Below are 21,767 nucleotides of genomic sequence, written 5' to 3' on the forward strand. Positions count from 1 at the left end.
TAAAAACTGATCAAGAAGATGCATTAACTTCGTACCCATTAGAATCACTCTAAACCCATAGAAAGTGTTTTATGGACTTGTGCTTGAGTTAATAACAAGATAGAATAAGCAGCAGAACTTTCCTAAAGGCAACATGCAATTTGCCAACGTGATACCCTCAATGCAAACAGCTATAGTTAATTTTCATCCACCAAAATAAATAAATAATTACATACAGGCATAATTTCAAGAAGAGAAAATAATTACTAGTAATGGACCAAAAACCCATCGAGTTGTGGGGCCATAAATAAGTCCACGTTAAAAAACAATCTGAAAATCAATCGACTCACTATGAATCAGATTTTCAGTTAGTTTGAAGTTATCAACTAAAACCAAACCATGCCTATTGAAAGGTTGGTTCACATTGGTTTAGTAGGGCCAAGTCAAATCTTTTTTCTCCCTAGATTTCTGCCAATGAAATGAAGTTTCAATTAATCTAAGCCCATCAAAAAAATAATTTTTTTTCTTACACTTTTAGGCCCAAAACTTTTAAAAGCTTTAAGACAAAATAACAAATAAGATCGACAAAAAAGTGCTCCTCTCTTGGAGCTCAATGTGACGAGTTTAAATCAAATTTTAACACTCAAAAGTCACACGAGGTCCTGACCTTTTTATAATTCAGGCCAGGCCCCTACAATCAGGGGTAGGGTGCTACGCACCTCTCACTTCAACCTCAAGAAACAATGGAAGTCTAGCGCCAAAGAAGCATTTTACCATTAGAAATAAGTAGTAAGTAACGAGGCATACAAAACATCTTAGAGGAATGAACACAGTCATCAACGGGGACAAACATACCAATTATGCCAACTTATTTTTTTGGAAAAGAACAAAACATACCATCCCAGCCAAATGGAGCAGGATCCTTCTCCCATTTCTTGTACTTTTCTTCCGCTGACTCTTGTGTGTCAAGCATATATGCTTTAGTCATATCCAGACCATTTGCATCTAGAAGTTTCCCAATTTGTTTCTTCCTGTCCTCAAGCCACTTCTGTTTAGAAATACCCCGAGATTCTGCTGGAGCTTCCATCCTTTTTTTTTCAGCAGCAATTTCAATTTGATTACGTTTTTTTGCTTCTTGCTGCCAGTGAAAGAAAACAAGAATATTAATTTGTCTAGACTAAAAAAGAGTTCTGAGCTCAACATTTCAACAGTTTACCATCTTGTTCCTCAATTCCATCCACTTTTTCTGTCTCTTAGAAAGTTTCGCGTATTCTTGTTCAAAGTTTTCTGCTGCAGGATGTTCATCTTCACTAGCAGACTGCTCTTCATCAAGATAGGGTTTTTCATCATCTATGCACTCAGCAGGATACATGTCACCTGGGGGGCCTTGCTTACTGTCGCCACTTGCTGGTATGACTTCTAATAGACGTAAAAAATGAAGGAAATATTACAGAAGTTAAGTTCAATATGATTGATACAAATATAAAATATCATCAATACAGTCGCGCAATCTTAAGTGCAAATCTGAAAATCGAAATCAACATTTTTAGGGATTCTTTCTATCAAACTTAATTACAACGCCCTCCTGTGGAAAGACTGTTCTAATCAGAAGGCAAGCTTCTGCAAGAGAGTCTATGAAAGCCTTATTTATTTATACGACCATGTAATTTAGGCAATCAATAAGAGCCCAAGAAACATAAACTCGCCACTGGAGAACAATATATCCTACATTTATGCAAGCAAACTATTACCTCGGTCTGTCAAATGCAATCGATACAGAAGGCCATAATTATTGAGGCAAGACTAACCTGGTTCCTTTTGTTGCATCTTTGTTTTGGCTTCAGCTATCACTTTAAAGCAATAATCACTACACTCATGGAAAGGATTACTGGCATTTCGGCAATCCGGGTGTACCGCTCGTTCTTCAGACATTTTCTAAGCAAAAAGTACTATCTCCTATAGACCAGTTGCAGATAACCCTACACGATCAAAAAAATGCAGAGATTCTAACATTAAAACAAAATATTTCATGCTCAACATTCTTTTCGAACATAAAAGCACTCGCAGAACTTCGAATCGGAAGAGCTATAATTACCCCTTTATTTATTGTCGCCGCGACCTAATCGTCTCAACACATGAGCCGAGGAACAAAACTGAGCAAAAATCGTATCTAGCGAGATCGGGTTATTGAGGCGGAAATCTGATATACTCTCACGAACCCAAGAAAACAAGATGGTCGAGGCCGTACGACGTGCGTCTCGTCTGATAATATACAACCTAGGCAGGCGTCTGGGCGTTGCTTGGTTTCTTCCCGGCAATTAACCCCCCAAAAAAACTAGTTATTTAATTTTTTAAAAATAATTATTTGTCCAGAATTCACACAAAAATAATCATGCAAACTGATTGTTACTCCTTCCATTTATTATTATAAAAGACATTCGATACTTATTATATATTCTTATATATAAGAGACACTTAAAAGTTATTTCTACTTTTTTATGTTGGTTTCTTATTTTACCCATATTTATTGTCTCCAACTCACACTCTCTCTCCCTCCCGCTTCTCTTTCTTTTAATAATTTAATTGTTCTCTCTCATGCTCTCTCCTTATTAATGAGGGCATTTTTGGAAAAAATTATATTTTTTACATATTGATTGTTCTTAATTAATTTTAACTGTTTTTTTATTAACGTAATTGGTTATTCGTCTCTTATAATAAATAACGGAGGGAGTAGTATTATAATTGTTTGAAGGATCAAGAAGAAGGATAAAAAAAAAAAAGATAGATAATTTGAAGTTTTAAGAATTAAATATAACCCTTTGGCCAAAAAACTTTTTTTTTTGATACAGCATCTTAACTCAAACATGACTAACGGTAAAAGGAAAAAAACTCAAACACGATTAAAGACTTAAAGTGTTATAGGATTATATCGTTAATTTAGAAATTTGTTTATTTGAGATTGTGGTATCAAAATGGAATTATTTATTTGGGGATCAGATTGTTTAAAATCAGATATTATAAACCATAACATTTACCTTGATCAAAAAAAGAAAAACATAACATTTCGTATAAAAAATACACCCCAAATAATAAAGCTGACAAATTATCATGTGTAAACTAAAATATTTTAAAAATTTTAATTGAAAATCTAAAATTGCTATTATTTAATAATTAAAATAAAAATATTTTGAAATTAGCAACTAAACTTTTTATCTCCAATATTTTTTTGCTTTTTTATTTACAATATTTTTATTATTTGGAAGGTATGATAAAATGAAAAAATATATTTTGATTCTAAAAAATTTTACGTTATCATTTGAACTTCAAAATTTGTAGTTTACCTATTAATATTAATAATTTAAATAAATTTAGTTGATCAGATCGATTTCCGATATTTTGTTAATAACAGAATGGTTTGAAGGTTTTGATTGGTAACAAACGAAGTATAAAATAAAACGAAAATGTATTATAACATAAACTAAAATATATATATAATTATAGTTCAGGTTGAATACAGGTGGGCTTGATATATTAAATAATTTTTTATATCATTCAGCTGAATGATATTTTCACATAAAAGTTAAGAATGAATAATAAATTCCTCGCGCAATCTATTCTAATTCTTTATAACATACTGATGATTAAATAATTTACATGATTATATTTGAAATTTTTATTTATAATAAAATTTTCCATAATTTAAATTAAATTTCCAGTGGCCCATTTAATTTTGACCATTATTCTCCTAATATTGATAGATAGCAATTAGATAGAAAATTTTGCTGCAATTACCTTGATTTCAATAGGCGACAGTAATCCATGCAATTATTTATATGAAAATAATAAATCCGTATATAGTGCAAAACTTTATATAAAAAAAATGTAATCAAAGTTTCCATCATGATAACTGGCTTGAAGGCCATGAGACATGAAGTAATTCAATCACATGGCCCCAAAAAAAAAAAAAAAGGAATAGTTTGCCATAAAACTTGAATACAGAGGATATGAGATTAATACATTGTAGTACCTTTATACCTGTTTAACCATGCTTGAAGTACAGCAAATAAGGTTTTACCACAAATTTCAAAAACACAAAATGTAAATGATTTACAAGACTACAGAAGCCCCAGACGGTCAATCATGTGTACCCAACATTACAATGTCATGTGATAACACAAGGCACATAAGAACAATGGTAAGGATGCGTGCCTATTCTATGTGTTCTTACCCTGCTTATATATATGCAACTTAACGAATTTATTCATTGGTTATATACTAGTTGATCTTTTGGACATTTCAAATACGAAATTGCTCCGAATTAGTACTACAATAACCCATCTAACAAGGATTTACTATCCAATTTACCGACCTCAGACTTGATTGACAGCATGCTCCTGTCCAGTTCAGAAGACTGGATCTCAAGCTCCTTCAAGCGATCTCTGGCGTCAGCAATTCGTGTTCTGATAGTAGTAACCTCTTGTTCTCTCTGAGCCAAGACTTTCAAATCTGATTCCAGCTCTTTCCTCAGTGATTCAACTTCACGATCACAGTTAGCCTTCGCCATCTCCACCTCCTGGTGCTGATTGATGATTTCCATGTTTTCAGCAACTTCTTCAAGTATACTATGCAGCCAGGCTACTCGGAGTTGAGCAGACTCAACATCCTTAAGAATTGCCATTAATTCCTTCACTTTGGACTTCGTTAACTCCATTACTGAGGAGGACTGTAGCTCTTGAACCACATAGCATACACACTCCATGTAATAAGAGCGCATGGCAACTGATTCCAAATGACAGCTTTGTCCTATATCCCCATACTTGTCAAAGATTGATTGCAGGATTGGAGCATAACTTTCTTTCACATGATACCTTCCAACTGAAACACGGGATTCTGAAGCCACAGATGCAATCTCATCCTCGTCACTGTCTTCATTGCTAAAATCCATGGATCCGCCGTTTGAAACAGTGAGACCTCCTCTGTCATCAGCATAGGTGATTGGAAAAACTTTAGGAGAACCATTTTTTTCCTCTTCTTGATTTGTGTGTTTTGGGCTGCCAAGCTGCTTAGCAGGATCCTTTGGTAGGTCTTTGTGGTAGGCAGGCTGCCAAAGAAACGAAAATGCAAGAGACAAAGTTTAACTGTATGTCTCACAGAACAGAAAAGGGGGGGGGGGGAGGGAGATTATGTTCTGTTGGAGAGGCATGAGATAGAAGATAGCCACTACCATGATTTCTTGGTCATGAATTTCTCTTGAAACTGGCTTCGGAGATGTGTTCTTATCACCCGTTATCTCAGCCCCATTCTTTTCAGAATAATGTGCTATTGGTGATGACACATCAGAGAAATAGATTGCTCCAATTTTTGAGGCAGGAACACTGTCAATAACAGGTGGTTCTGGCTTCTTTCTCCTGACCATCTTATTGGCACCTGCAACTCGAATGGAGTACAATCAGCAACCAATAATCATCGTATGTCCATGCCCACTTGTATTGGTGAAGTTTTTAAATTCTAACAGTGATATACATGTAGGCATTATTTTGGGAGCTATTCAAACCGATTCGCAGATGGTCAAGATGAGATGAAGAGTACAATATTTTGTCAAGGAAGACAAAATATATCTGTGAAATGGCCAGATGAAATCTGGACGTCGAAGATGTTATTATATTTGAATGGAAGATTTTTGATAAAATCTAATGGCACCACAGTCTGTTTCATTCTCATTCCTATCTGTTCCTAGATAATTCCCATGCTATTTTCCGTAAAACCAAGGAGATTACTGTCAATTTTAAGTGGAAGCAATAATGATATTTAGTACTATAGTGGAAGGCAATTCTTTGTGATAACTTTCTTTCTTTGAATCAGCAAATTTTATGATTAGAAAATTATTTCGACACGTGAAATTTTAAAAGAAAAGTAAAGCTCTGATAATTCTAAAAAGACAGGAAAGCAGGAAAAACCTGTCTCAGTTGTTGAAATTCCCCTGTAGCAATTGTCATTACATTCATGATAAGGATTAGATGCTTTAGGGCAAGACGAGTGCCTTCGTCTGTCTTCATTAGTCTTCTTGCCAAGCTCACCGTTGGCTACACTTTTGGGATAACCTAAAAAAGAAAAACCAAGGTTTTACATGTGTTGAGACATTGATGGCCATAAATGATCCCAAGAAAATTAAACTTAACCAAATGGGTAAAGTTTGAAGCATCAAAATATTCTCTTTAATTTCAATGATATTATCAAATATTTAATAAATCTGCAATGGCAAGTAACAAGGGAAGTCCCCAGGATTTTATAAATTAAAATGTGTCTGAGCATGCCAAAATTGCTGTTCAAATAGGGAAGCACCAACAAAAAAGGGAAAAAGACTCAGGGAATGAGACCATATACCCAAAATCTATGGCAAAGTTTCAGGGTAGGCCACCAGAAATGCAGAAGTGGGGTTTCACTTCACATAAAATTAAGTAGCACATAACAGAGCAAACATGGAGCAGAATTAACCTGATCTCTTTTGGTTTTTCTGTGGTTTGCCTTCCTTGATCTTTTTCAAGCAAGCCTCCGAACATTCATGGTAAGGATTTGATCCATATGCACAATTTGGGACAACTTTTCCGTTCTGAGCCATCTCTTTCTAAAGTACGCAGACAAATTAAAAAGAATTCAAGTTATATAACAGTCATGTGATAACAAGTCCTTTTAGAAAAGAAAAGGGAACACAAATAACAATCAAGGAATATACAGTGAAGGAGATGGAATAGAAAAAAACTAAACGTCTTACTCTTGTTTGGAAAATTAATTACGGAAATGAAAAGGAAGTGAAGGAAATAAAATTTATCTCTTATTTGAGGATGAACCTAAGGGAGCCCCTCCCCCCCCCCCCCCCCCAATCTCACCCCATCAAATTTTAAAACTTTCAAGCCAGGAAAACTGTTCCCTTCCCATCCTTCTCCCATCTCATTTTTTTCTCATCCAGACACTCTGAATTTTTGCCGGCAAAACAAGATGAATTTATTCAAAGTACTCCAGAAGAGAATCAATATTGCCATTCAGAAGATATATCAGGGGGGGGGGGAAACAGAATTTCGTCTCTTCATTTCATATAGGAATTAAAACCAATGAAAATGATTAAACCAATGGACCTTAAAACCTCGCAATTTAACTGGCAACGTGTACCAATCAAATTACATGATATAAAGTTAAATCGCCACTCCTGACCAAAACTTCTTTGAAAAAAGATCACAGAAGAAAGACTCGATTTGATCAATACACTGGTTCTGGTACAGATGCAACAAACCAAATAGCTCCGCTTATCAATTTCGGAGCACGTTAGATTCATCTTGGGCGCTAGTTCACCGCTAAAAAACGAAAAACATAAAACAACACCACGGGAGATAGATTCAACCATACAAATAATGCCCAGGAAGAGGAAGTACGAATCCATAAAACTGAAATCCCGGGAGGGGGACGGGGGGCGGGGGAGATGAGTCCGTAAGCTACCTACCGCTCCCAAGAGACTCCAAAACAAAACGATTTGCTCAGATTTGCCAGGGAATTTAGCAATGTGCGAGAAGTAAACGTAGTTGTGCGTGCCTCCGCTTTCTGACCATGCCGGTAAGTTTTGAGGAGTCTCCTCTTTGACTAATAACGCTAAAATATGAATTGGACCGGACAAAGTAAGGAACTTTTGAATGCCGTTGAATTTTATGCCGGAAATGTCAATATTTTAGGGTGGGTTTCTAGAATCGGGAAAGAGCCTCGCCCAAGCAAGCTGGCTTTCCTTTTCTCATTGCCACCCCTCTTCCACGTGTCTGACGCAATTGCCGCTGTTTCCTTCATTGAAGTCCGCATTTAATTATTCTCGGATCCAGTTAACAGCGTTTAATTTAATGCGCCAATAATTACGTGTGTAGGGTACTCATCCCATTTCAATTTCCATTTAAGTGTGAGTTAGTTAGATATTATTATTAGGGCTAAATGAAGAATATTTTTTCGTTGGCAAAAATAATCTTAAAAAAAATAAATGCTGAATTTTAAAATTCTAAATTAATATTGGTTACTATAATCATAAAAAAATGACTATACCCAAAAAGTAAATGATAGCATATTTTTGTAGTAATTTCTGATTTAAAATTTTGAAATTCAATAATTATTTTTTCAATATTTCCCCAAAAAGGAATAATTTTTAGAGTTTATACTTTGTTTTTTTAAAAAAATTTGAAACTGTCTTTACCTAAACAATTAGAGAGAAGTCTCCTATTAAAAATTTTATATAAATTTGTAACAAATTATGTTATTCATAAGTTATAAATAGGATAACCTCCTTTTTTAGATCTTAAATATACAGTAAAAATGTATTTAGATACTAATGAACATACAAATTTTTGTAAGATATCCTTGACGATTTTTATTAAAACATATCATCCTCGTGATTGCATATTTATTTATTTATTTTTAATAAGTCTTTCGGCCTTAAGCAGCCTTTTTCAGTTTTAATTACTGAAAGTCAAGTCAAATGATTCAATAAAAAACAGAATTCTGTCCATGCCCTTTTTTATTTTTAAAATTCAAATCCCATGCTTTACTCCGTCATCTGTATCAAATTATCAATAGATATTAGTTAACAAGTTGTGAAAACAGTAAAATGAAAAATGTATGAATTTACTTTATTGGTATAATTTGATGTGTTGCTACAGTTTATTATATATATATTGATATATTCATAGTATATGCTTTATTTTATAATGATTTTATTATTTGCATCAACCAGGTTTTACCGCGCTGGAATACTTGATATGTTTTTAACTTTTCAAATAGTAGTAACCATTGGCAACATAAAATTATAATACTGTTAACCATATTTTGAAAGGACATTATAATATGGTATTTCCGGTTGTTATTATAAGCTTTAAATAACTGATTCATATTTAAAATCTTGTTGATTTTTATTTTGGTCCTAAATATAAAAAACCCAGTCTGTTTTGCCTCCCACATTTATCTTTTTTTTTTTCAAAATAATCTTTCTAATAATAGTAGTTCTAGTCAATAAATTTGATTAATAATGATATTTTAGAAAAGACAACACATATTTATTACAAATAAGTGAAATACTAACTTAATTTATTTCATTAATATACTTAAATTAATCAACTAACTTTATATTTAGCAGTAGAGGCAGTGTTAATTTCCAACACTCTTTCCAAGTCACATGAAAGGTGTACACACAGTCACATATGGATAATATATATAGAAGAAAAATGTTATAATATTCTTAAAAATATTATTCTCTTCATGTGTTAAATTTTACAAACTGAATCATCTGAGGTCTTCGAGAGAGAAAAGATCCAATAAATTTTAAATTTATCGACTCGTTTGTAAGTAGTTATAAAAGTCAAAAAATGTAAGACATCCTTATTTTTCTGCCGTATCCTTAACATGATTATGAATTAAATTCTCTCATTGGTTAGGAAGGTATAACTTAGTTTTAAAAAAAAAGAAACTTGTTAAAAAAGATAAATATATAAAAGATAAGTTGTATATATTTTTATTTAAAAAATAAATAGCAACAGGACGTGATATCTTAAAATTGACTCATTTATTTTCAAATATAAAACTAATTAATATTGAATCCAACAACACTTGAATTTAATTGAGTTAGATAATCACTCATCTGATCTTATTTATAGAGTAAAAAGAGAAGATTTTTTTGATCTAATTTATAGGATATTGAGAAAAAAATTTTATATGGATATACTATTTTACTTATTTATTATTGTATTGGTTCTGTTTATATGAGGTACAATGTATATTTAATACGAATAAGTTAAAAAATTATTAAATTTTAAATTAGACTTAATAAAATTCAAAAAAATTTTGGTCTGTATAAAATGTATCAAAAGTTATGTATAAATAAGGCTGAATATATTCAAAAGAATATTCAGAGTTGAACTCCTCTCAAATTGCGCAGAACGATTTGCATGGGAAATGGAGTAATGTGGAGCAGAGAAAAGACGGAAGGAAGGAGGGGGGTTGTTGGGTTATACAGATGCCAACAAACGTGGGGCGACTGGATCACTGATTGGAGTGTGAATGCAAATGCCTCAAATTCTAACATTTGGTCTCCTTTGACTTCGAACACCCTTCCGTCACTTCACTTTACAACCTTCACAGAAAATACGGAAATATGGGAATTCTGGATTCCATTTTATAGTAGTACAAATTCACTTTTCTACAAAATCCGTACCTACCACAATAATGGTAGTTCGTGAAGAAGCATTGCGTCGGCCTGGCCAAAAACAAAAATTGAAGAAGCATTGCGTTTATAGAATAATCCTTTTCTAAAAACCAAAACATCACATAATTGTGAGTAAGAGAGATCATGAGATCCACGGGAAACATGTGCATTACTCTCTCGATTCAAAATATAAGCTAAACTTTATTCATTTATGTTTATCAAGAAACTAGTTAAAATTAGTTTAAAACAATAAATATGTAAGGTATATAATTTTTTTTCCAAATATACCCTTATTAATGAAAAAAATAAATAAGAAAATGTAATAAATGAATAAAAAAGGAGAGAGAATATAAGGGGTAAAATACTAAAATTTAAAAAAAAACTCATTAAATGCTTAAATAAAAGTGAATGTTATCTTATAAAAAAAAATCAAGTTTCTCAAACAAAATTTAGTTTATATTTTCAACCGGAGAGAGTATTTATTTCTTGTAAATAACTTGATTTGTTTTTAATTTTTATGTTTTATAACGATGAAACTAATCCAAAAGTGCTCAATTTTGCTTCGAGAATCTATACATGGCTAATGGTTGAACATGAAAGATTCAGGTTAATTAAAAAGGTGGAGCTCATGTATGGACATGAGATAATTACCTAAATTATAATTAAAGGAGTAATTTTGTTCCCACAAGCATGATCAAGTGAGATTTGAGTTGACTCTTTTTTTTTGTACCAAAGTTTTTGCTAGAGATTGAGATGATGATTGAGTTAATAATAATTATTACCTTCGGTCTTTAATATAATATCTTATTTATTTTTATTTTGGTCCTAAATATAAGACTCCAATATACTTTGTCTCTCATAATTAAGTATTTTTTTCAAGATAATCCTTTTAATAATAGTAATTCTAGCCAATAGCCTAATATACTTGATTAGTACAGATATTTTAGGAAAGATAACACCTATTTATTACAAATAACTAACTTAACTCTTTTTCAATCTTCTTAAATTAGTCAATTAGCTCTTATAATTAAAATCGGAGGTAGTATTATTGTTTGGTAAAGTACTAATTAAAGGAATGACATCCTAATGACATCATTTGATGAGTTGCGTTTATGGATCCACCAAAGACGTAATTGAGCAGAAAGATAACGGTTGATTTAAGCTGTCTGATATGGGCTGAGGGCTTTGACAGGGTTCAATGTTAAGATTACATGTAATATCCTTGTCATAAAATCTAATTAAATGGGTTTTTATTGTCATAGTTTATTTGCTAAGTTATACATAATTAATTTAAATTTTGGATTATATTAGATAACCTTCTTAATTTAAAAAAAAATCGTTATTATTTCATTAATAAAATATAATATGACAAATGATTTATATAATTGAAGTGTAAAAAGACATTTACACATAAAAGTTGTTTGCAACCATAAAAACATTTAGAGAGCATATGATGAATGATGTAATATACTTCATCCATCGTCAGTGAAATAACAGCCTAATCAACGTGTATATATATTTGCACAAATCTGAAACTTTAAGGAATTTTTTATTTATCAAGGTTTATAGATGATGGAGTGATCAAATTTGAAGAAAATTATATCACCAAGCCTAATTATCTGTCTCCTTTCTCAATGCGATTCGAATAAGTGACCCGTGGGAGAACCGGTTAATCCTATTTTGTATCTTATTTATTTATTTATTCTTGTTTTCTATTTTCTTTGTTTTTTTTGGGCAGGAGAAGACAGGGAGAGAGGGTTAGTTAGACATTTAACGGGTGTTTGGATAATTCTAAATCTTTTTATGTAAAAAATATTTATAGACATTTAGTTAAAAATATTTTTATGCAAGTCAAAATAAAATTTTTCTCATATATTTTAAAATCATGATTCAATTTTTATCTAAATGCTTTTTAAGACTGGAATAAGGTGGATAAGATTTTGAACTCCATCTTGGGCGACGGCCATGGGTCATGCAATATGCCCCTGACCGTCACCAACTGATGGATCTTTCATTTCGCCTTCTTCCTCCATAGTCCTTACCCTTCCTTGAAACCAGCCAATTAAACTACTACACTGAAACACCGTCTCTCATGCACCATCTCTGCACTTCACCTACCACTTAACGGCCACTTCTCAATTTATTCACAAATAGGAAACAGGAATTATAGTGTTTTTCATTTGTTTGCATCTTCTATTCTTCTTCATTAGCAAAGAGGGTATTCCCCAATGATATTTTTATCCATAGATATATAAGCAACTCATTTTGTCATCTGATCTCACAAGCTGTTGACTGGGATCTGGTTTCTTCTTGGCTTTCATTAATCACATTGCAGGTGACATGAATAGCAGCACGCAAAATCTATCCGAGACACTGACGCCCCTTGTGCCTCTTAATGGCTGGGACTACTGCGTTCAGTGGAAATTAAACAAAGACCGAAGGTTGGCCAGAATTCATTCAATTCATCCCACATTTACCCTTGCCATTGTCATAAGCTTTATTACTGCTGTATCCTTTCTGGACATTGCCTAGTACTGTGATGTGTGGTTCAGGTTTCTTTGTTGGATGGGATGCCCTTGTGCTGCTGCGACTGAAAATAGCCAAAGTGGTGGAGACAAAATTCTCCCTGTTTCTTCAGCTGCCCCATGCAAAGACACCATAATTCTTCATTCCAGAACAAAGTCCTGTCCTTTGCTTTCCCAACTTCCCGATTTCATATCCTTAGATTCTGGGTATAAATTCATTTTCCAAGCCCTACTGTTCTAGCCATTGTAATTTGCAGACCCAGTAACTAGCCAATTGAACTTCTATATGAACAGGATTCATGCAGAGACAATATCATCCAACCAATGCCAACGGCTGAACTATATATACCAAGAAAAGATGAGATTCAAAAACTTTGGAGGTAAGCTCCTTTTGTTAACCATCGTCTGCTGGTATAAGCAAGAGGGACTTCACATTGTCGGCTAATGTTATCAGTATTGATTTTGCAAGAAACCGTTGGGACCCAGGTTTTGATTGTGGTGTCAGGTGGGCTAAATGAGCGGTTTGCAAGAAAGCAAGTGCCTGTTGAAGTTGCTTTAATTGTATAATCTCAAGTCAGTGTTATTTAAACTGTATAGTTTTAATTGGGACGGGTGCCAGAAGATCGACAGCTGATCGATTTCATCGCAGCAATCTGCAACACCGATGTGAGCTTCGACATTGACGTGAATTCAATTAGTCATGCTCGACCAAAAATTAATGCACTTCTCGGGGATGAGAAGGGCGTGAATAAAATAGCATTAGGGATTTCAAGTCTTCCATCAAATGTTCAATGCGATTCTCCTGTTAACTTCACGCAGCAATTTAAGTACAGCAACCCACGGAACAGAATGAAAAGCGACGCCTTTTTTGAAGATAGTCAGGCTTCCTCTTTACTGCACAATAGCCAGCATGGGGAGCCCTCTGGAGAGGAAGAAGAAGCCAGCTTCGGATAACCTTCTGGCAGAGCGGAGGAGGAGGAAAAAGCTCTGTGAAAGTTTGTACGAACTTCGGGCTTGGATTCCTAAAATTACTAGTCCACACACGGAAGCGATTACTGGGGATGCGATTGAGTTCGTGAAGGATTTGTAGAAGAAAGGGAAGGAGCCGCAAGATAAGCTGGAGAAACAATCAGATGGGATGAATGAAGAGCAACCACCGGATAATGTCACTTGTGGGGTTGAAGTGGGAGGAGGAGATGATGAAATGAAGACCCAAAACGGGTTTCAGGTGGGTAAATCAGGGAATGACTATATCTGGAAGCAAAGACAGGAATTTGATGCTCCAAACGATAAGCAGACACAAAAGATAGAAGTACGTAATATCATCATATACATGATCCATCTTTTGCAGTTTTGAATGGAGTGAATGAATAAATGGAATAATTAATGCAGGCAAAAGTGGAAGTGGCAGTGATCGAAGGGAATGAGTTGTGTGAGCACAGACGTGGTGGGTTTGTGAAACTGACGGAGGCGATCCACTCTCTGGGCCCCCAAGTCATCCGTGCCGACGTCTTCACTACCCACGATTGCCCTGTCTCTAACGTTTTCACAGTGCAGGTTACCATTTTGTGTGTGTGGGACAAAATGAATCATCCTTTTTTTTAAAAAAAAAAAACAGAGAATACCCTAATTCTCTTGAAACTTATTTTTATATTTATTTTTAATATTTTATTGAGATATATTTATTATGGCAGAAAAATGAGAATGGAGTGGGTGGAGGTGAAGAGGTAAGAGAGATAGCAAGTTAGCAACAGAAGCTATGAGGAGAAGTGCAGCATCAGGAAATGGAATGGCAAGGGTGTTGATGTTATCATCAATCTGCGTCGTCTTACTCCCATTTCTTTTGTTCTCTTCCGCAAATTATGTAGAAAACCATGCACTTAAGTGCTGAATTCCCATGGAATGCTGAATTATTTAAACAAAATGATTTAGAAGTGATTTCATATCATCCTCCATCTATCCCTATGTCCATGCCTCCTGCCACATTCCTATTAGTCTTACTAATGAAGTTCAAGTCTGTTCGTTGTGTAAGCATTGCTAGCTAACCAATTCATGTGAGAGCTGTACTCTTTGCGTAAAACCTTGCGAATACTCTCTTTGGTCTTCTTTATAAGACGTCCGGATGAGATATCTTTTTTATGTTTTTCAAACTTAGCTCTTTAGCTTCTCAAATAAAGGGTTTGATCAATGAGAGTAAAATTACGTTGAAAACCCTGTTAATTTTTAGATAGAATTTATAAGTTTTAAACTTTTCCTTATTTCTAATGAAAATGCTAGCAATGACTTAAAAAAAAGGATGGGAATTATGATAATCTAATAACCTAAAATAATTTTTAAAATGAATAATATCAATTCAACTACAACTAGTACACTACTGTCAAAAAAAATGATCGCAACCTAAATTTTAGTATGAAAATTCCTATTTTATAACCCATGATGCAACTGACTTTCGATTTGGTCAAATATTGTAAAAAATGGACATCCGAATCAACCATGTTGGCCCAAAAAAAAAAAAGGGCAAATTTCACTGTAGGACCGCATAAGACAATTAATTTCAAAGAGCCCCCAAAACTTTCTGAAATTTCACTGCAGGACCAAGGGGGCAAACTGATATTAATTCTACAAAGAAAATGACCCTATTGCCCCTCATGTGAACAAGTATGGGAGAACCCATTTGCAAGTGAGGTTAGATAATTTACAACCTGCATAACTATATTTACAATTAAAATTAGTCCATTTACATATTACCTTCTTCACCTGAAGAATGTGTCTGAGTGAACAAGTGTGGGACAGCCCATTTGCAAGTGAGACTAGACAATTTGCAACATACATATATTTATTTACAACTGGAATTAGTCCATTTACATGTCACTTCGTTCACCTGAAAAAGGTCTCCGTGAGTAAACAAGTGTGGGACAGCCCATTTGCAAGTGGAATTAGTCAATTTGCAACATACATACATTTATTTACAATTATAATTAGTCCATTTACACATCACCTCATTCACCTGAAAAAGGTGCCTGTGAGTGAATAAGTGTGAGAGAACCCATTTGCAAGTGGGACTAGTTAATTTGTAACATACATACCTTTATTTACAACTGAAATTAGTCCATTTACATGTCACCCTGCAATAAGTATTATGAGGGGTAATACCGTCATTTTCTTTGTGGAATTAATATCAGTTTGCCCCCTTGGTCCTGTAGTGAAGTTTCAGAAAGTTTTGGGGGTTCTTTGAAATTAATTATCTTCTGCGGTCCTACAGTGAAATTTTCCCAAAAAAAAAAGTTCAACCATGTGGTTAATCATAGTTTTTTTTTCTGGCTAAAGTATATTTTTGATCCTTTAACTTTATATAAGGTTTTATTTTGATTTTTTAACTTTAAAAAGTAAACTTTTAGTCCTTTAATCCCTCCTAGAACCGTTAATAAAAAATAATGATATTAAACTTTTGAATGTCGATAAAACATTACCAAATGCGATAATATTAAGTTTATTTTCAAAAAAAACCATGACTATTACAAAAAATCATCATTTAAGACTGACAATTTTAAGATTAAAAGACTAAAAATAGACTTTTTAAAATTAAGGACCAAATTGAAACCTTAGATAAAATTAAATGACCAAATTTATACTTTAGCTTCTTCTTTTTTTCCTTGCCTTTTTACTAGGGAGAGCAGGTTGCAGATTCATTTGATGCCGTCTTGGGGTCATGCAATATGCTCTTCCATCGGTGCCCAGTCATCGATCTTTTGTGAGCAAAACTCTCTCATACAATACAGCCCCTGCACTTTACCTACCGCAGTAACGGCCACTTTCCGGTTTATCTACAAACAAATAGAAGAGATCTTTTATTTGTTTGCTTCTTCTTCTTCTTCCACACTGGAAAGCTAAAATCCTGTATGTACTAAGCAGCTTCGTCTCCGTCTCATTTTGTTACCTGGTCTAACAAACTCTTGACTGGTACTCGTATTTAGTTTCTTGTCAGCCTCATTGTTTGCTTTGATTAATCACATTGCAGGTGACATGAGCACCGTCACGCAAGACCTATCCGAGAAACTGAGGCTTCTTGTAGGTTTGAATGGCTGGGACTGCTGTGTTCACTGGAAATTAAGCAAAGACCGAAGGTTGGCCAGAATTCATCAACTAAACCCACGTTTTTATCCTTCTCATTCTTTCTTAGGCTTTATATATTCCTATATGCACTTTCTTGACCTTGTCCAATATTGTGACGTCGTGTGATTCAGGTCTCTTTTCTGGACTGGATGCTCTTGTGCTGGGGCTGCCAGTGGCCAAAATGGTGGAGACAAACTTCTTTTCCCTGCTTCTTCAGTTGCTCCGTGCAGGGATACCGTGTTTCATCACCCCAGAACTGAGTCCTGTGCTTTGCTTTCTCAACTTCCCGTTTTCATAGCCTTAGATTCTGGGTATGCATTCATTTTTCTGGCCTTACTATTCTCCCGATTGTAATTTTCAGACCCAGTAACACTCCGATTGAATTTATATATGAACAGGATCCATGCAGAGGCACTATCATCTAATCAATCCAAATCGTTGAATTATACCAATAGCATAGATTCAAATGCTTCGAAAGTAAGTTTCTCTTACAAACCATCATCATGTGGTATAACCAAGAGGAACTTCACCTTTTCAGCGAATGATATGAAGTACTGCTAATTTTGCTTATCAATACTCAGGTTTTGATTCCTGTGGCAGGTGGGCTTGTTGAGCTGTTTGCAACAATGCAAGTACGTAACACAAAGTTAATAGCTTTACTCTTATATATCCTCACCTTGAGAGAAATCTTTCTAGTTGGCGTCATTTAAACTGTATATTTTCGTAACAGTTGCTCGAAGATCATCAGGTGGTTGACCTCGTCACATCCCGCTGCAATCTAGCAGCGGAGAGGACAAATAAATCGAAGAATCTTGAAGCAGAGTGCAAGAGGAGGGAGAGGCTCACAAAGAACTTGATAAGTCTCAGGTCTTTAGTTCCCATAAATTATGAGCCAGACAGACCGTCGATTATTGAAGACGCTATTGAGTACGTGAAGGATTTGCAGAAGCAAGTGGAACAGCTGCAAGACGAACTCTTGCAGCTAGAGAAAATTTCAGAAGTGGTCGAACAAGAAGCATCACATAATGTTGTTGGAGTTGAAATAATGGGACCAAAAGCCGATCAAATGAAGACTCAAAAACAGGAAATCTGGAAGCAAAAACAGGAATTTGATGCTCCAAACAATAAGCAGACACAACAAAAGGAGGTATCACACATATATAAAACGTCGCATGTTTTTGTAGTTTTGATAAAGTATGCGCTTTGAAAATTCATGTTTGGAGTGGATGAATACATGAAATAATGCAGGCGCATGTGGAAGTGGCAGTGATAGAAGGGAACGAGCTGTATGTGAAGGTGTTCTGCGAGCACAGATCTGGTGGGTTCGTGAAACTGATGGAAGCATTCCACTGTCTGGGCCTCCACGTCATCCGTGCCAACGTTGTCACTACCCACGAAGGCCTTGTTTCCAATGTTTTCAAAGTGCAGGTAACCATAACAAAGTCGTTCAGGGAAATTAACAAGTGATTCTGTGAACAGATCCCATTCTATCTATCCGTTTCATGGATTCTGTTTAACTTAGTTTCTCCCTTCTCGCTTTAACTAATTTGTCTAGGATATATTATCTAATGCAGTCTTTGTTTAATGAATATGAAAAATTCAAATGAATTATTTGAGTTGACAGAAGAAGGGGATCAGTGAAACTGAAAGGGTAGAAGCTGAAGTGGTGAGGGAGTCACTGGTGGAAGTAATGATGAGGAAGCCTTGCGGAGGAAGTTCACAAAACGGAGGGTCAAGCCTCATCATGCTATCACTCTGCCTCTTACTCCTATTTCTTTTTCTCTCTTCATTATATAACTATCTCATCCCCATTCATGTGCCCCAGATATATACAAATAGCGTGCTTTTGCATGGGTGGACTGCAAGGCCAACCATATTATTAATAGCTTATGAATAATGAGACCTCCTATAAATTTTATATTGCACATTCACATATTTATGCAGATGGGACGACTCTAAAATGAATATAATTTCATGAAATGTGTAGATACCGTTAAATATATACCTTTCTCTTTTTTCCTTAAACTAATCACATGAGTTATTTATATGAAATGCTTCAACAATACTTTGATGTCGTTCATCTTACGTTTTTCATCAGAGCCTCCTAACAAAATCCCATTAATTTACTGTACATATGTAATTCTATTGAAGAATATTATGCTTTTTTTTTCTTCCTGTATTTCTTACGTCACTAAGTAAAGAAGGTTAGAGTTGGTAAATTGCGCGCGCGCACACATACATGTAGTCAAACACGAAATCCAAAAGATTACAAAAAACAATATCATAATTATCATGTAAGGATTTTGCACCATATTATAAGAAAAAATTGGGATAAATTTCTCATTAAAAATTTAATTGGTAAATAAGATCTAAGAATTTTGTATAACTTAACTTCTCTACGTGCAAACTAATTTCTTATATTCAAATAATGTTTTATATAAATCATCTTCCCTTTGTGTAACTTACCTTTCTTGTGTGTAACAAATCTTTCTTTGTGCAATTAATCATCCTAGGTCCCATTTACCAATTAAATTTTTAATGAGCATTTTATCCTCAATTTTTCCATATTATAAAGCGGAAATTCCACAAAAGAAACATGAAAATCACTAAATCCCAAATCAGAAATTCCCAAAAAAAAATGTGTTAGTATATATTTGCAATTAAAACTGGTTAAAGTATAGAAAACAATTCTGATTTAAAATTTAGTAATTTTCAAAGTCTTTTTGAGAGTTTTTCTTTTTATAAACAACTCCTACCTCTAATTATACATTTATGATTACTCCTAGTATATTATAGACTAAAATATGAGCATTCCAAGCATTTACGTTGTTTAAGAAAAATATTGAGAAAGAACAAGAAAGCAAAAAGATATCTGGAGAACTCATGAGTCGTAGAACCCTCATACGCTGTCACTTAGTGAGTTAGAAATTAAAAAAAAAATACTTTGATTTAAAAAAAATGCTACCTCTGTTCACCTAATATAAGAATTAGTTAAGAAGTTAAATTTAGTTTTTAATATATGACCTTAATCTATTTTGTTTTTTATATTTATCATTTCCTGCTCAATTATCCATACTAATTAAAGGATCAAGGTGTAGTTTTTATACAAATGATTTAGAAAAATCAACATATTTTTAGCAAATAACTAATTATGTTTAACCAATTTTCTCAATATGTTCCAATTAATTAAATCTGTCTTATATTAAAAAATTAGATGTTTTTTCCGGAAAAATGTGTAGCGCTTTTTCGTTTGTTACGCTGCCTCTGCTTCACAACTTAACACCCAGCGGTAGCATATAGGATTATAAGCCTTGCCAAATGATTTAGAGAAAGGCTAAAGTCTACATTTGGTCCTTTAATTTTGTATAAGGTTTCAATTTGGTCTCTTAACTTTAAAAAGTATACTTTTAGTCCTTTAATCTTAAAGTTTTTTTAAAAAAATGATGACATTAAGATCTCAAATGTTGATAAAATATTCTCAAATGCTAACATATTAAATTTAATTTTCAAAACATCTATGATTGTTACAAAAAATCATCATTAAAGCCTAATGATTTTAGGGTTAAAGGACCGAATGTATGCTTTTTAAAGTTAATGGACCAAGTTAAAACTTTATACAAAGTTAAAGGACTAAATGTATACTTTAGCTTTTAGAAATGAATACCAAAGATTATAATTTGGAGTCTTGCTGCCAATATAATAATTTTATTAATAAATAATTTGTAGTTATTTCTATCCGTAGTTTTTCAACTGAGATTTGTCATGTTCTTATTACAAGTCTAACAAACAATCCCGCTGGTCTAGACTTTTATTTCAAAAAGCTAGTGCAATCCAGAATAATTATTTATCGATAAAATACTTTGGACAATTTATGAAAATGATTTAAAAATGCTAAAATGCATAAAACCTCCATAAAGTTTGGGTTAGATGTATGGAAATCCTATAAACTTTAAAATTCTTTAAATCAAGATCATCATGTTTTTTTTTTACCATTAATTTTTTTCCCTCGGTCATCAAGGATTTTAATTTAACTTTTCAAAGATTAAGAGACATGTATAAAATTAATCAAAAATTAAAACTCAAAAATATTTTTTATATTTTAACATTAAAAGATATTGTCTCCGTTCTTTAATATAAGAGCTCTTTTAACTTTTATTTTAGTCCTAAATAAGACCCCAATCCACTTTATTCCTCATATTTATCCACTTTTTTTTTCAAGATAGTTCTTGGAGTAATAACAGTTATAACTAATACATTTGATTAGTAAGAGTATTTTATAGAGCAATGGTAGTTATAGCTAATACACTTGATTAGTAAGGATATTCTAAGAAAAACAACACATATTTATTACAAATAACTAACTTAACAAACTTTCTTAATTTACTCAAATTAGTTAACTAATTCTTATATTAAAGACTAAAGGTAGTATAAGTATACGAGGCTAGAGTGTGAAAATGAGCAAATGAAGGAGCCGAGACACTGACCCAAATTCATAAACAACTTGGCTTATATGTAAAATGATGGAAGTATAGAACAATAAAACACCCCTATATATGATGATGAAAGCGCAGAACTCGGTAGGGCAGCAAGGAGATTCTGATTGGCTTTAAGTTGAGCCTAACCGTCCGTGTTAAACTTGACATCACCAGGCAATCAAAGTATACACATGTTACTTTCTTTTAGTTATAGGATAGCCTATACATGTACTTGTAAGTTGGTGCAAGTTATTGTCTTTCAACGTAACGGGGGACAACCTAACCTATTTGTCTCTAAACCTGCTTATACTATTCTCAAGAGTTGTTGAAGCTTGAGAGAATTAAAATACCATACAAATTAAAACGAATCAAATACTTTAGTAAGGTAGTTGAGGTTTTGTACGCCATCTTGGGTCATGCAATCTGCTCCTGCCAACATTGCCAACTCAT

The 21,767-nt window shown here is 33.6% G+C and overlaps 2 protein-coding genes across 5 annotated transcripts; both read right to left on the reverse strand.

Moving 5' to 3' along the window:
• Window positions 1-847: 847 nt before the first annotated feature.
• On the reverse strand, window positions 848-2,242 carry LOC114734332 (uncharacterized). The gene is made up of 4 exons (XM_028921953.1): window positions 2,075-2,242; window positions 1,788-1,958; window positions 1,196-1,398; window positions 848-1,117 (listed from the first exon to the last, which is right to left on the reverse strand). The coding sequence occupies exons 2-4, from the start codon at window positions 1,909-1,911 to the stop codon at window positions 848-850; spliced, it is 597 nt and encodes a 198-aa protein (XP_028777786.1). The 5' UTR covers window positions 1,912-1,958; window positions 2,075-2,242.
• Window positions 2,243-3,955: 1,713 nt separating this feature from the next.
• LOC114734291 (uncharacterized) lies at window positions 3,956-7,737 on the reverse strand. 4 transcript variants are annotated; one of them, XM_028921894.1, is made up of 5 exons: window positions 7,475-7,737; window positions 6,475-6,604; window positions 5,937-6,080; window positions 5,201-5,406; window positions 3,956-5,080 (listed from the first exon to the last, which is right to left on the reverse strand). In XM_028921894.1, the coding sequence occupies exons 2-5, from the start codon at window positions 6,596-6,598 to the stop codon at window positions 4,304-4,306; spliced, it is 1,251 nt and encodes a 416-aa protein (XP_028777727.1). In that variant the 5' UTR covers window positions 6,599-6,604; window positions 7,475-7,737; the 3' UTR covers window positions 3,956-4,303. The 4 variants fall into 4 exon arrangements, with proteins under 4 accessions (XP_028777727.1, XP_028777735.1, XP_028777752.1 ...); XM_028921902.1 differs by having other exon boundaries at window positions 7,471-7,735; XM_028921919.1 differs by having other exon boundaries at window positions 5,204-5,406; window positions 7,475-7,734.
• Between the last annotated feature and the right edge of the window lie 14,030 nt (window positions 7,738-21,767).

The sequence above is a fragment of the Neltuma alba genome, unplaced genomic scaffold, assembly GCF_004799145.2.
Source record: "Neltuma alba isolate B1F8T4 unplaced genomic scaffold, ASM479914v2 tig00002629_pilon, whole genome shotgun sequence".
NCBI lineage: Eukaryota > Viridiplantae > Streptophyta > Magnoliopsida > Fabales > Fabaceae > Neltuma > Neltuma alba.